The sequence below is a fragment of the Odontesthes bonariensis genome, chromosome 15 (assembly GCF_027942865.1).
Source record: "Odontesthes bonariensis isolate fOdoBon6 chromosome 15, fOdoBon6.hap1, whole genome shotgun sequence".
Lineage (NCBI taxonomy): Eukaryota > Metazoa > Chordata > Actinopteri > Atheriniformes > Atherinopsidae > Odontesthes > Odontesthes bonariensis.
In genome coordinates, this window is record NC_134520.1 from 13,954,590 (window position 1) to 13,970,498 (window position 15,909).

A 15,909-nucleotide genomic window follows, 5' to 3' on the forward strand; every position below is an offset into this window, starting at 1 on the left:
GTGCAGTGAGGAGTGTATGGACCTTTATAAAGGAGGGACCAAACAACAGCTTCAGAAGCGCAAGGCACAACACTGAAGAGCCAGCTCTTCAGGTCAAGACACCACATCTCAAGGAGAAGGAGCAATCACTTGAGGACAGTAATGTACACATTCTGGACAGAGAATATAGATGGTTTGAGAGAGGAGTCAAGGAAGCCATCTATGCTAAACTGGAAACAACATCTTTAAACAGAGGAGGTGGTCTCAGGTATCCCCTTCCCAGCACCTACAATGCAACATTGTCTCTGCTCACCAGACAGTTTCACAACCATTCACACCTTGGATCCGGTGACCAAAACGTGTTCTTTCCAACAGGTAAACAACTTACTGATGAGAATGACTTAAACGACCCACACATTGGTCTGGTGACTTCTACTGCTTAAAAGGCCAATATTTCCCACCAATTACTTTAAAACTGCCTTTCAGCTGAGACGACTTCTTTAAGAACCACAAAGAAGTCTAGTTGCCCTTAAGCTCTTAGGAATAGTGAATGGACTGCATTTATATAGCAGTCCTTTTAACAGTCTAATCTTGCTGACCACTCAGAGTGCTTTTACACTCCAAGTTGGATTCAGCCAATCACTTACAGACGCATGCAGCCCTTCTTAAACTCTACAGTTTGTAGCCTGTGGACTGACAGACCATCTGATTGGCAGATGACTGCCTGACCTCCTGAGTCAAAGCTGCTCTCTAACTAACTAACTAACTAACTAACTAACTCACTAACTAACCGAATAATTAACTTTTCAGTCCTGATAGTGCCAAAACTAACTCAACAACAAGCCACATTTGCAGATCATCAGATGGGTCATTCAGTGAAACACAGCACAGTGCACACACAGCTGGCAGAGCAGCACGAGTGGCCAGTGGTGTATGAGACCTGGCTCATGCTGATGCTTTTTCTGGCTTTGCTCCTCATCACTGATTCATGCCACACACACACAGACACGCACACACAAACTGTAAAAGTAACTGTTAGTGAGATGACGCTGCACCATCTGCGGCGTGCCACCATTAAGATGGACGCATATGCAGATTCACAGGCTGTTGTAAATGGGCTGTCATGGAGCTATTCAACAACCTGGCAGCAATAAAGATGAGGAAGATAAACAGGGTTAAGAAGTGCATTAATCTCGCATCAGTGTGCACGCACTGCATATGTGTGTTTTCCCATCCGGCCTTTTATGTTGAGCGTGAAATAAAAACAGTAATTCTGGAAGACTAGAGGTTGAGTGAGAGACTCATCTTAGGTGTTAGACCTAAGATGATGCTAAACTCCTTTTTTCATAATCTTCTTGAACTTTGGCAGTGTCGTGTCAGTGGCAATGCAGGATAATGCCAAAGATCCCCATCGATTCGTCACGCCTGCCAGATGCGCCTGATATCGACCCAGGAACAAGGTGATGAGCATTCTTTTCAGGCCTCTAATTTATCTGCACATCTCACAGTTACATAATGAGGAAGATAAGTCTGGGTTTGGAATAGTGAGCTTCTTATTCCTTTGGTTGCTTTATGTGGGAAAGTTCTGCGAGAAGGATGGTTGTGCATGTTTCTGCAAGCTTCAGGGACATGTCAGAGAGCAGAGTTGCATCTTGGTTCTGAATGTCAGCAGCTGAGACAAATCTCTCATTGTTGCACAGCAACAGAGGAAAGCTGAAGGTCATTTTCAGATACGAATTTAGGAGAAACTCCCTGATAAGCTGCTCTGAACTCACTGAGCTGAGCCAGCCAGAACAGAGTAGGAGGATGTAAAGGAGATTCTATATTAAGTGTGATTGATTGTTGGAGGAAAATAGAACCCAGCACTATGGCTTCTTCCTGTGTTTCAGAATAATAATGAAATGAGCCAGTCACTTATCAAAAGTGTTGAGAAGGAGAAGAAAACAGAGCAAGGAGAGAGACACAGATGGGGGCAAGTTGTATTTTCACTGGAGACACTGCTGTGGGGTAATGAAGCCATCTATTCATAAGTGAAAACTATGCTGCGAGGGTTCAGGTGAACTGAAGGTGTACTGAGGTTACATGGCACAACAGTAGATGTATTCAGAAACTGTTTGCTGCCAAATCAAATCACTACCACCATCTTCTCTCCTTTCTCCTACCTTTGATCACTCACTTGTCTTTTTCCTCCTTCCTCTCCCCTTCTACATCCTACGCTTTTTCAGTTGTGCCTCTGAGGGATTCGCCCTTGGCAACCCACTTTGTTGCTTCAGCCAGATATTGTTGGAATATATAAAGAAAAAAAAAATGGAAGAAAAATTGCATTGGTTTTATTCATATTTTGGCAGAGAAAAAAAAATGTTGGATCTCTTACAGCACAGAGAGGTCAAAGAGGTGCTTGGGCTGAGAAAACTGAAAATCTCTCACACACAAAGGAACACAATGATAATGACGACACACTTTCAATGTTGAGGGCCAACCAAGAGTTTGATTAAGATTTTTAGGAATGAGAAACTGAAAGGACGGCTCTTTAAAATCATACCCTTTTCACAGGATACGAGGACACACAGTTGAAGCTTTGAATCAAGCTTTATTCAAGTGCTTGGATTGAAAATAAATATATCATATGCGTTCATACAAAAAAAAAAAAAACTTTTCAATGTTAGAGACACATCAATATAACAGTTGTAGTAACCCGAGTGGTGAACTGGTATTAGAATAATACACGCAGACGTCTGGTACCGTGTTTGCTCTTTTACTAGCAATTGCCGGCACATATACACACTAGCCAGTAGTCGGAATAGCTTCCATGTAGCACACAGGTGTTCTCTCTGAAAAACACCTAATAAAGGGGCGCTGCCCTCTAACCAAGCAGTGAGATAACATTCACTCTGCAACAACAGTTATATACGGTTGTACATTAATCTCATGTTTTTTGTAGATGGCTATGGTTTAGTTCTATTTGCTGACTGACTTCCTTGTTGAAAAGCACTGACCAAATTTCTTCCTTCCTTCTTTTCTCTAGTGCTCACATCATATGCTGGTTTATTGCTTCCCACATGTAAATAAGTTAATACATAATCTCTGCACCTGTTGTAACTGCTTTATATATACAGAGGTACAGAGGTACTGAATTACATATATATATATATATATATATATATATATATATATATATATATATATATATATATATATATATAGGGGGTTGCAATTAAGTATGTTTTTCCAAAGAAAAATTTTGACACTTGAGTTTAATGCCTGACATCATTCATGTATCTCACAGGGACAGCACAATTAAATCTTAATGATCTCCATCATACAGTGCTGTGTCAGTAAGAGAGTGGTCAGGATTTAAAATTTGGGTATAGAAAAAAAAAAAAAAAGCCTCCGGGGCTTCTTTATTCTTACTAAAATATCCTAGAAAACAGCCATAGACAAACAATTTGTTCTTCTGCAGCACTACAGAATCTCAGTTTGAAACAAATTGTGCCAAAATGTTGTTGAAACGCTATGCATTTGGATATCAATCTCCATTCAGAAATGAGAAAAAAAACACATACAAAAGATGAAGAGAAGAACAACATGAATGCTTTTAATGAGAGACCTTGGCGTAACTGAACTACAAGGTGTTGTGAATAAAACTGCGTGTGCGTCTTCGGAGTCCCAATCAGTTTTACGCATGAAGATACGGATGCAGTGAACGAACCAGGCCTTAGTGTTTGCTGCAGCTCTGAGAATTACCATGATAAAGGAGATTTTAAAAATGGTGACATGCAGGAGGACACCTTTCGACATAAACAGCCAATTGACATGCTGACACCTGAGGGGAAAAGAAATAATCATGAAGGCGGCTCCTTAATACTCCTGACTGGATCACCCAAACTCACCAAAAAAACAAAAAACTTTAAATGACAGGAAACAGGTTCAGGAAAGAGAAGGGAACATATTAGGAACATGACACTCATCGCTGGCAGAAACATTTGATAGTAGGAAACTTGTGTTGTTGAATAATGTTTATGACTCAGAATGCTACAACATAGCATGATGTGTGATAACTGAACAATATTGAACTTGTCTGTACACTATTTTTTCTCTGCTAAAATAATCCTTTAACATAGTGAAATCGAATGATTTTAGCTTAGTCCCAGGTGTTTTGGCAGTCTTCGTGTTGTACATTGAAAAAATAATCAACTTTAACAAATTGCTTGATTTGGTTACAAGCAAATGCATTGAAGCGGATGCAGTTTAATAAGGAACATTTTCCCTTTTGACTGCTACGCTTTATCACTAAAGTTTTTTCTACACTATCAAACTCACCTAATTCTTGATTCTGTCGTCACGACTCTTGTCCAACTGTCTTTTGGAGAGGTCCTATCCTCTCCCTTTTCTTTTGTTCATGTCAGCATTCCATCGAGAAGATGCATCGAAGTATAATCACCAAATTAAATAGTTTGAAATTCAATGTGATACAGTATTGAAAAAGGGTTGCCGAAAATGGTTTCGGCCCCTTATTCCAACAGAAATAATTGCAAAAAGTATAAAAACATTTTTCATTATAAACAAATTGTTATGTATATTGGCTTTGAATAAATCAAACGGACTGTAAACAAATAACCACTCCAACCAAGCAGATACGGATCCAAACAAGGGTTTCCTTTAATGATCATTTATCTTGTAAAGAATATAATACAGTGACAGGACTGGAATTTATAAGAACATACATCAATAAATATGAATAAATACTTGTGGATCTTATTAACACAGCCCGAGACAACCTTAGCTGCAGGTTTATATTGCATCTGTGTTCACAGTCAGAATGAACACACAGCTAGCTGCAAACTCAAGTGCTGTGCAGGGAACAGAGCCAAGACAAAGTTCGCCTGTATGGCAAAGCATCTCCTTGCTTCTGGTTTTCCTGCAGGGTGTGTGTTGACCGAAGCACCTCTGTTTTATTTTCTTTCTTTCGTTTTTTTATTTATTTATTGCAGCAGTTCACGAGAGCAGTCTGTTCTGTGAGCAGGAGGGAGGGGGGATGAGGAGGAGCTGGGTTTTGGATGTACAGAGGCTGTGTGAATAAGGCCCAGGGAGGCTAAGCAACAAACACACCCAGAGTTTAAATGGATTCCAAGGAAAGGATGAGATAAACCTGTGAGAGGATATACAACAGAGAAGAAAAAGAGACATTTGTCATTGGTTCCAGCACTGCGTTTGTCTCAGTCATTTATCATTTTCCTGCTGGAACATGTTTCCATTCATTTATCCCTCCCAAATGGATACAGACATTTTCCTGACAATGATAAATTGTCTCAACTCAGTATCAGGCAGAGATGTAATGCCACGCAAATACCACTAGGGCAGTGCCTGTAGATGATACTGAACGGAGAGGAAGTGATGCAACAGTTGACACGAGAATATGAAAATGAGATGGATATGAAATAAAAAAAAAGAAAGATGCAAAAAAAAAACCCAAAACATATTTGTGCATTTACACGGGACACAGAGGAGAGCTGTGAACTACGACTGTCCGTTTTCCTGTCATGTACAAAACGTTAAGCGGTCAGTCAATGCAATTGCACCATCAATACCATTGACAGGCTTAATAAGAGTCCAGGACAGACAGCCTAATCGTGAAATCAATAGTCAGTCTTTGTGCAAATGGGGAAAGACAGCAGCTTCTACCGCTCTTATCAGGCTGTCATTACTGACGAGTGCTGTCTTTTAATGCAGCAGGTCAACAGTCACCAGTAGATGTTCCAATTTGCAGATGGTCCCACAAGCGGGCACAAACACTCTCATACGTGTACTCATTCTAAACTGCTGCTTGTTTCCACTGAAAATAAGTACAAAACAGGCAAGGTGAGGTTTCCTAATAAACTTGAAACATCATGAGCGGTTACTGCATCAGACCCACGGGCTCCTCCATCACTCCTCCAAACGGGAACAAACATGGTTCAGTCACATCTTAAACCCCAACAAACTTTGGATTCCTCCATTTACAACCTGTATGCACAGATATGTGACGAAAGTGATACTCTGTATTTAAAGGGTTCAAGTATTACTTCCAAGGACATGAGGCCAGGAGTGTCCCATACTCATATTACAGCGAACATTAAGAGAACCCTGTTGAACCCAAACATATATGCGCCGGAGTTATTTCCCACTGTAACTCCAACCAAATTTCAAATGAAGAGAACATTTGTGCTATTTGCAGCTTTTTAGTGTGTTGCTTCGACTCTTTGCAGCGCAGTCTTTTATTTGCGTGTGTTCTTAGCAAGGTTACTGCGTTATGAGCTCTCCGAGCAAAGTTCTTTTATAATGAGGACTTGTGAGGCATTTATTATTTGACATTATATGCTTGGACGTGAGAGTTTAGTGTGTAAGTAGTATTTTATTTGCATATAATTGGCCACTGCGCACCTGCCATCAAGCTCAAACACTGAAAGTTTGAGAGTCAGTGGAATGACGGGGTGACCATAACAATAAGCGAGAGGAGGCCCAGTGGCTGTGAGGACATTCAGGACTCGATGTTTGCTGCTGAGACAGCTGGCAGAAACCTCTGTTAACTGGCTCATCTTTACAATTAGGAATCAAAATAATGAGGCTTCTAAGCTGTCTGGTTGCCTGCCTGAGGGTTTGACAATAGTGCCCAGAGAGGGAAGGTGAGAGGATTGAGAGAGGAGAAGATTAAGAAACAAAAACAGGGCTTGATGTGCGTAGGGGTAAATTATATAGAAGGTGGGTATTTGAATTGTATAGGTGAGAACTTTGTCTCTGCAGGTGGGAATGTTAGACACCTTTTAAATATCCGTCCAGTCTCAGAGGATGTGCCAATAGAGACATTTATTGTTCAGAGACGCACAAACACACATGACCCACACATCTGTTTATGTGCCTGTCTGCTTTGCTTTTGGCTTCTTGAACTTTTAGGGGAAGACATAACATTGTCAGTTCAAAAATCTAATTAATTGAGGATTGAAGATTTACATAAATCAATGACAGACCTGTGGTAGACCGAATAATCTGTACAGCAACACGTGACAGAACAGCAGACTCAGTTACACTCGCAATCTCTTTTTAGCATGTTTTTAGCATGTAAAATCTTCACTCCCTCCAGTTATTTCCTTTAATTTCATCCAATTTTGTCACCTATATTTTTTTTCCTTAACGCTTCATCACATTTTTTTGTAGTCCTGTCAGACAGCTGAACCTTTACACAACTGTAATTACCCTGTCTCTAGCCATCAGCTCAGCAGTTTAAGGGGCGTCTGCCTGCCCTTTCATTCATCCACCCATGGTCAAACCATTTTCGAGGAAAGACAAAAAAAGCAAAAAAAAAAAGCAGCTCATGTCAGACTGACATCTACAGAGTGAAAGGGATTTGATAGCTTGGACAGACACGATGCTCCTTCCACTGGCTGTCCGTCAGCATTACCCTTCCCCTGTCATCACAGCTCTGTGGTTGTGCAGATAATGCAACTTGTTAATTAAGCATGCAGTAGATTAATTAAACTGATACAGAGGTGTAGGTTCACTGTTGTTGTCATTGCCAAGGTTAGAGGAGGCAAACAAAGGCAGCAAATTAATGTGCACAGGTTTGACTTTCTTACCTCACATGACTTCATACAACCTGATCCCCCTTTAGTATTCTCTTTAGTACTCTTTAGAAAATCTGCTAAAATCTTTCTCAGGTAAGGTGGGTTAAACTTGAAACGGTCTGGTGTCATCCACTTTATCCACATAAAAAGATGGATAAATGCTACTGAAGCATAGAAGTGTGAAGGAAAAGCCATAACAAGATGGAGAAACAAGGAGGAAAAAAAAAGAGTTTGAGTTAGTGTTTGGGTCATAATCCTAGTTTTCAAAAACAGCAATTTAACCGGTCAGTAAAGGAGAAGGAAAAGACGGCAAAGCACTTGTTCTATCCACCTCAATCCCCTCTTTAAACGAGGGCACGCAGCAGGGCCGAGTTCATGTGTGAGCAGCTGTGAGATTCTGTCTGCTCCAGAGACAGCAGCATATCATTATCGACAAGGGCCTCAGTCACCATTAGTGCCCCAAAACATCAACACATACACACAGGGCCTAAGCACACAAAACTATGAGCAAAAGCCCAGTGTCTGTCTCTTCTTTCATAAAAAAACATCCTTCTAACTGTGTAAATACCTTTCATTAATGGAGTTTTGGTTTTACAGCCATCAGCTTTAGAGGACCGGTTACATTTGCAGATCACTACATAAAATTGTCAATCCAGTCGTTTAGTCTGTAAAATATTTGAACTGATTAATAAAGACAGTGGTGGTCTGATGATATTATGTCAAGCAAAAGGAGATGTTCAGTGACCAGTCCACTGCTGTTCCTCTAAATAAATGAGCTGTTATTGAATCAATTGCTCCTCTTAATCATCTAATGATTATGGTTATTACCTTGCTTTAAGATTCAGTCTCACCGTTCTCCCCAGTGTAGCCACAGGAAGCAGCTGTTTTCAGGTAAAATATGCTGTGACGAGGTTGGCCACATACATACACGTCTTATATATGTGAGACACACAACTCCGGTGAAAGATAATACTGCTTTCCACATGTTTCCTTTCTGTGTCTCTCTACAGATACAAATTGTCATTGCCTCTATCGTTTCATCATTTAATTAATAAATTCTATTCTATTCTATTCTGAATCCATTAGCATATAGACTAACTTATTTAAGGACTGGCACCGTTGGCTGTTATCACACCTTAAAATATCAAACTGTAGCTACTAATATAGGAAATAGATTGTTCCAAGCTAATGTGGATTAGCAAGAGGCCCAAAGCTTATAGTCAAAGACTGCATATGAAGAATGGACATAGCCATTGGGTCTAAGACAGTAAGCCAGTGAGGAGGTGCATTAAAATGTAATACCTCTGATGACTGCTAGGAGCCTTAAAAAACAACAACACTGCTCTCAAGAAACACGGAGTGACTCAATATTCCCTCCTTCTGAGAATAATGATATGAAAGGGTTCTTTTTTTGTTGTACAAAGTACGTATGAGTCACTAATGTCTTACTTGCAGTGGGCAGAGCCCTCTCATTCTGGATAATCAGGGAGGAATTCTGACAGGAAGCTGTAACAACAACTTCTCAAAACATAAGAGAGAACTTTCTCCAGCTGAAGCAACTCAAAACAACAAAAATGTCATTGCTCTTTGAGGGAATGTTATATAAAGCACCATTTTTTATGACATGACTTAAGCATCAGACAGTTGTTTACTTCACTATTTTCTTCACCAGTTTATCCACGTTTCTTTGTCACTACATGTGCAGTTAGTGTCCTTCAGGGAAGTGTTTGTGCCCTTGCAGGCTTCTTTTTCTTTTCTCTGTCGAGCGGTTCAATTTTTGGGCTTAGACCAGTGGACTTTTGAGCTGATCAGCAGAACTGATTCCTGCCCCACCAAACTGAGAGTGTGTCGACTGCTGTCTACTGCTGATAAAACACCGATTAAACAGACGCATAAGTTCTTCACAAAACCCCATTAAAGCAAAACCAACAGCAAAAACAAATATCTCTTCCCTCCAGCTCGTATTTCTCATCCAAAAGTATCTACTTCAAGCCCTATAATTTCCAAAATGGCAATGGGAAAATGATAGTCTCATAAATTCAAAACTGTAAACAAATAAAAGGGGGTCGTCCCTGTGACTTTGCACATTTCTTATATATGATCTGTGCTGGAGGCCTGGCAAGATGGGTGATTGTGATTTCACAGATCTCACGGTAATCCAGTTAACTTACAAGTCATGGATGAAACAGATGTCTTACTTATGGTTTGTGCAAATACATGGTGGATCTACAGCTAACTTGGCTGCTAATGAGAAATTAGTCCATGAAGACAATTTGTGAACCACAGTTCATTCTACACCAGTCTCTCATTTGCACCATTTCACGAGGTCGCAAAAGGAGGTCTTAGTGATTGAACAATACAGTTGCTCCGAAAAACTACAATGGCAGATAAACTCCAAAATAAAGGAGAAACAGACACATGAGAGGAACTTCCCCCTGCTGCGTCACCATGGATAGTTCACAGCACACATTCCTACAGCAACACAAATTATGAAAAAAAGAAAAAGTAAAAAACAAATGCGGAAGTGCTGAGGTGAGTTGAGACAAAGTGACACTGAACATGCAGATTAACCCCTGGCAGTGACAGGTGTGGATGTCTGGCACAGTGGGAACTGTTGGAAATCGTTCAGCGCTTCTGAAAAGTGACTGATGTGTGGGTGTGACGTGATGGAACTGCATGGAGGCGGGATGTGTTTTCCATTTTCCTCTGGGGGTTCATCATCTGATCTAAAGCAACTGTCTCACACTGACAAGAAGATACAACGCTAACAATCAAATAATTCAATCACAACTGCTTCTGGTTCAAAAATCAATTAACTCTGTTTCAAAATAACTCAGCGTCGCTGTGAGTCTAGTACAGTTTCTTACAAAGGGCAAACCAAAAGCAGCAGAGTCAGGAAATAAACACTAAGTATTTGTAAAAAATAACCGTGTGTTCAATAGACAAAAGGCTCAAGTCAACAACACAACGTCTTCATTGACTTGTCTGACTTTGATACAGCATTTTCAATGATGTCATCCATATTTACAGTTCGTACTAAAACACTTCTCTCCAAAGAATGTTCAGGGTGGAACTCAAAGGTCGTTAATCTTTTCGTTCTCAAAACAGGTCAATGTAGCCCCATTTTGAGCTCAAAGGGCGAGTAACCGGATCAAGAAAGAGGGCAGATGAGAGACAGAAAAGCTAGGACCGGGAGGTAAAACAGAGAAAGAGAGCAAGAAGGGAACTGAGGATTTTCTTATAGTCCTGGCGGCACCTGGCAGCAAGTGACAGGCCTCAGAGTTGACTATGATGCAGGCGGACTCTGAGAACCGGGGCTGGGGACATGTAGTGCTAGGATTGGGTGCTTGGGTTGAGCGTTTTTGGGCTGTAATTGTGAAGTTGTGTTTGAGTAAATGGGAATGGGAAGGACACAGGCAAACTGCAGTTTGCTGCAGAGGAGAAAAAGGTAGGTGGGTGATCATTTTTTTGTTTTGGTTCAGAAGCGGGCGTGGTTGTGGCCCTGGCCCAGCTCTCCTCCGTGGTGGCCTCCCTCTCTGTGGCCGTGCCTCTTGTGCTTCCTGCGCTCCCTTCTGCCCTTGTGGTGGTGGCGCCGGTAACGATGGGCTCGCCGGGCTGAGGAAATAAAAGGAAGGGTGCGACAGTTGTTAAAGAAGTATCACAGCGATAGAATATGGTGAAAGGCAACAGTGAAAGTCTGATGTAAGAGGGACATGAATCACAGGCGAGCGTCGGAGGCATTCACATAGAAAGTCGGAAGCAGGTGAAACAGGTAAGAAATGAAATAAAAAATGCAGCAAGGTCAAAACCACCTGTTCTCTGTAGATGCTTCAACTGTTTCCACTTCCACTGTTTTATTTTCAGATTATTTAAACCGGGAGCAAGGGCACACACACTCACATCCCCAGTATGAGCTTGTTCCTGTGGTGTGCTGCCAAATTCTATTTGACCGTCCTCACTAGGTTTGCAACAAAGACATGTCATCTGCAGTGAATGATAACATTACAACTCTGTGCCATAAAAAAACAACTCACCCCACAGATAAAGAGTCACAAACAATGGAATCTTTATCAGTTTGAAAAGAAGATACATTCTGTCAGTATTTCATCATTACTGTCACACTCTGAGTTGAGTGAAGTGAAATACAAAGCTCAGCTTGTAGATTGTGGATGACCCACTTTGCTAAAAATAGAGGCATTTTGTGATGACAGTGCAACGTCATTATTTCACTTACTTTGAAAAAAAGTCTTCGAACAGATACCCGTTTACTTTGCTCATGTGTTTTGCATATTACAGCATTTATAATATGGAATGTGGTTGAACTGCCGTCCTTTTTAGCACATATCTATTGTATTGCATGGAGTTGGAACCTACTTTAAAAATCTGTTTTGAAAAGTCTAAACGGAATGAAATAAAATCCAACCTCAAGCATGAAAGACTTCAAAGGATATCCAGTCACTTCTAAGCAAGCCCAGGGGAATTAATTCAGGCTGCAGCCACAGCAATCCTTTTGCTCACAATTATTAATAATGAGAGCGGGGCTGGCGAGCCTGAATGCACATGGTGACAGAATGCCTCAGGGCAGTTATTGTAGGATGTTTGGTGTTTCGGACCTGTGGTGATGCCAAAAATAAAACAAATGAAAACAGAACTGTGAGTCTTGTCTGCTAAAAACCTTGGAGTGGAGAACTCACATCTTATGCAGATGATTTTAGGCCGGTCCCACTTCCCGTTGGCACGACACTTAGCAGTGGGCACGTGACGCTGCAGGAAGCCGTCGGCGCACTGGTAGCGCACTACAGAGTGGATGTCATAGTGCGAACGCTTTCGACCTATCGGGAAGGCATTGTCCACAGTGGGAGGGGATCCACAAAGCACTGCAGAGAGAAACAAGTACATACGATTAATCAGGTTGTCAACTTTTGTTTATTTGTATTTCCTGCACTCCAATGAGGGTACAGTTAATAAAGGTGGTCTTTACATGATAAGGCCTTTTAGTTGGATTCACCTTATCATTGTGCTTCACTAAAACATGTTTGTTTATACAAATATTAAGAACGCACAGACAAACCCAATGCAGGACTTGACTAAAGCATTTCTTAGAACACCAGCACAGCATAAACATCAAAATATGGATTTAGTGTCTGCAGGATGGCGTGTCTGTCCCAGTCTGGGAGCGAGTGGGCAAAGCTGCGACACTGACACATAAAGAGTGAAGGCAGGATAGGGAAAATGTTTACAGAAGCTGCGAGGGAGAGACTGACGACTTGCTCAGACACTGACTGGAAGGAAAAGCCTCAGGAAAGCACTCCGATAGTCTCACTCAGTGATTGTGAATGTGTTGTGAATTTCTAGATGCGAAAGCTGTAGCTGGCGCCCAACTTCCACCTGCTTTCAACGTGATCATTTAAACGACACACACACACAAAAAAGTCAGAAAACTGCACCTACAGCCCACAGCTGTTTGGATTTTTAAAAGTTGTGACAATATAACATATAACACATAACATCTTGTATGTTTTTCAGCTTTTGCTTTTATGATGTAGCTTTGGGCCTTGATCCCAATTCAACAGTTACATGATGTTAACTGACCCATCGGACCTGAACTCCTGCCCTGAATTGAGGCCCAGCTTCAGGGCATCAAGGCATAAATCTAGAAGTTGTCCAACAGTCAGACACATTCAGGTATAATATTTATATTTATATTATATATTATATTATATAAACACCTAAGACAGTGGCAATTTTTCTCCTTAAATGTCATCTGTAAAATTTAGAAAAACACAAACTCTTGAGTGAGTACAAAAACTTGAACAACATAAAAGTGGCAAAATTCAAATAACTTGATAAATCTGGGTATGTTCTAATTACTATGGTTCTACAAATGATTCTGACCAATCAAGTCTATGCAAATTTAAGGTAATGCCTCATAAAAACTTGCTTTCATTTGCTATGAATGATACTAAATTGACCTTTTGCAGGCTCAGGGCTGGCATGACATGTACATTGCATTTATTTTCCAAAAGAAAATTATTGTTTTCTTATTAAAATGTATGAGAAAAAAAAAAAAAGCTAAAAAGAATAAAACTAAACAAGAGATACCCTAAGGGATGTTTGAGTTGTTATGATTGGAAAACTGGCACCACACTACACCTTAATTCAAAATTTCTTCCTTAAATGATTCCAAAATTCTTAGTTGTCATCTGAACCAATCAACAAATCGTTGCTAAACAAGCTACTGGACCACGAGTGAAATTCTAAAGTTACATCCAAAGAATGATCTCTAATTAGTTGTCTGAAAACACCTGAGAACGTTGTGCAATGATCACCACCACTTCACAAACTAATCTTTTTATACACTAATTCAACTTAGATGCTTTATTTATCCTGTTTTTCTAAATTACACATGACTTACTTAAGATGAGTTGGAACTTCATTCAAATTAAATTGTATCCACTAAATACCCTCTTTTAAATCCAATGTTTCTAATTTACAGTGTTTGCACTTCAGTGCTAAAATCAGTCATGTGGACTGAACCAGCAATCGTAAAAGGTTTACAAGCCCTCCTAATTCCCATTTCCCTGTTCTAATACTTTTAAAGTCCCTTATAAATGGAGCGCAGCATCATTACTTCAGATGAAAAGTTTCACACCACATTTACAGTTTAATGTGTTGTTGAAGGACTGGGCAATAAGCATCTCGAGCCTCACCGGAGATGATCGGCTAAAAGGTAGTTTTCCATGTGCTTTCAGCCTTTTTGGCTGCTAAATGCTTTCTCGCAGTGGGGGTAAGATAAGTCAGATGTACTAAAGTACGGATAAAAGAAAATGTCACTAAACGTAGGAGAAGCAAGCGGAGAATATATTTTATGGGAAGTGCTTTGAGTCAGAAAAGGTGTTTTCAGAAGAAAGCCTAAATGATGCACAGAGGATACCAGAGAGATAGAAATAGTCTAGATCTTAGAAAAAAGTCCATAAAATGTTCTTTACAAAATGCACTCAAGACATCTCTCAATCTATATGGCTCTTACCCTAACTGATAAAATACAAGTGTGGATCAGAAAAACAGCACAAAAAGCTTGCTGATGAAACTAAATAGTTTTTTGTGTAGCAGTAATATTCTTTAGCTGCTTTTTGTATTTTAGTTAGTCAAACATTAGATGCTAAGAAATTACTACTGTATGAGGATTGCATAGAGAAGTTGTGTGCGTGCATGCTGTAAAATGTAATGTAATGTGAGGTATTTCCTGTGCCTTTATGCCTGCGTGGTGGGGGGTTGTCAGTGAGAAGTAGTGTAGTGGGGCGATCTGCAGACACCTAGATCCTGGTTCTCTGCACTCCTTCATGGCTTCAAAGCATCCGAACACCTGCTGACAGTAATGTTTGATTGAATGAGAGAGATATGAAATGCTTGTGCGAATGCGTGCATTCTCTGGCAAGCACTGCTGGGAGAAAGACTCACATGGAGACAGTCGATGGGGAAAGATTCAGTCTCGCTACAAACTGCTGTGTGAGTACAGCAGATGACAGCTGCTGGTTTTGTTTTGTCTGTCTCATCCTCACTACGTTTTGTGCATTCCAAAGGTATTCTGTGGCAGGCAAAAGTTTGGGCACCCACAATTTTTGTCGCCATGAAAGGACAAGGAAGTAAAAGACAAACTGATCTGAATTATCATAGTGGCACCATACTTGTGACAGTCTGTTCAAGTGCTCTGGTTGAATTGTGTCTTTATCTTTTTTATATTTTCCTCACAGTTTTTCCATTGGAAATAAAAACACTAGTGTTTGAAAGGTTTTTCCAATGTGGTTTTGGAAGCTGTGTTGCATAAATCATTTCTGCATTTCTGGCACTTTATTACGGCTGATAAGTAACCATGCCAACAGGAGAGTTACCGGTATTTAATTACAGGAGCAGTTGGCTGAGCTTTCTATAGACCAGAGGTCTTCAATAGGGGGTCTGCGAAATCTTTGGTTGATTAGACGATTTTTTTTTTTTTTTTTTTCCAACAGTTTTTTCTCACAAATTGTGTGCAAACGTGTGCCATCCACAGATGGTTTGAAGATTCATTGTCCCATCTACATGCATGTTTAAAGTTAAAATCTGTGGATTATTTGAAGAGCTCAGTGTTGTATGCTAGATGTTTGTTTATAAATGGCAGTGGCACGGCCACCCTGTACCTTGCACATGTTTAAAACAAAAACGTGAATATATTAACCTGTGTATTATTTGAATAGCTTAGTATTGAATGTACAATAACAGAGTAGCTATGTTTATACACGGCACTAGGCCCCGTTAAATATAAAACACAATTGTATGCCATATAAATAGTAGG

At 40.3% G+C, this 15,909-nt stretch overlaps 1 protein-coding gene across 1 annotated transcript in view; it reads right to left on the minus strand.

Moving 5' to 3' along the window:
- Positions 1 to 4,614: 4,614 nt before the first annotated feature.
- Positions 4,615 to 15,909, minus strand: part of ncanb (neurocan b) — a 146,365-nt gene continuing 135,070 nt past the window's right edge. Inside the window, exons 15-16 of the mRNA XM_075485086.1 lie at positions 12,272 to 12,454; positions 4,615 to 11,192 (exon numbers count right to left, since the gene is read on the minus strand). Of these exons, the coding sequence (XP_075341201.1) occupies positions 11,056 to 11,192; positions 12,272 to 12,454 (320 nt within the window). The 3' untranslated portion in view covers positions 4,615 to 11,055. The remainder of the gene's footprint in view (positions 11,193 to 12,271; positions 12,455 to 15,909) is intronic.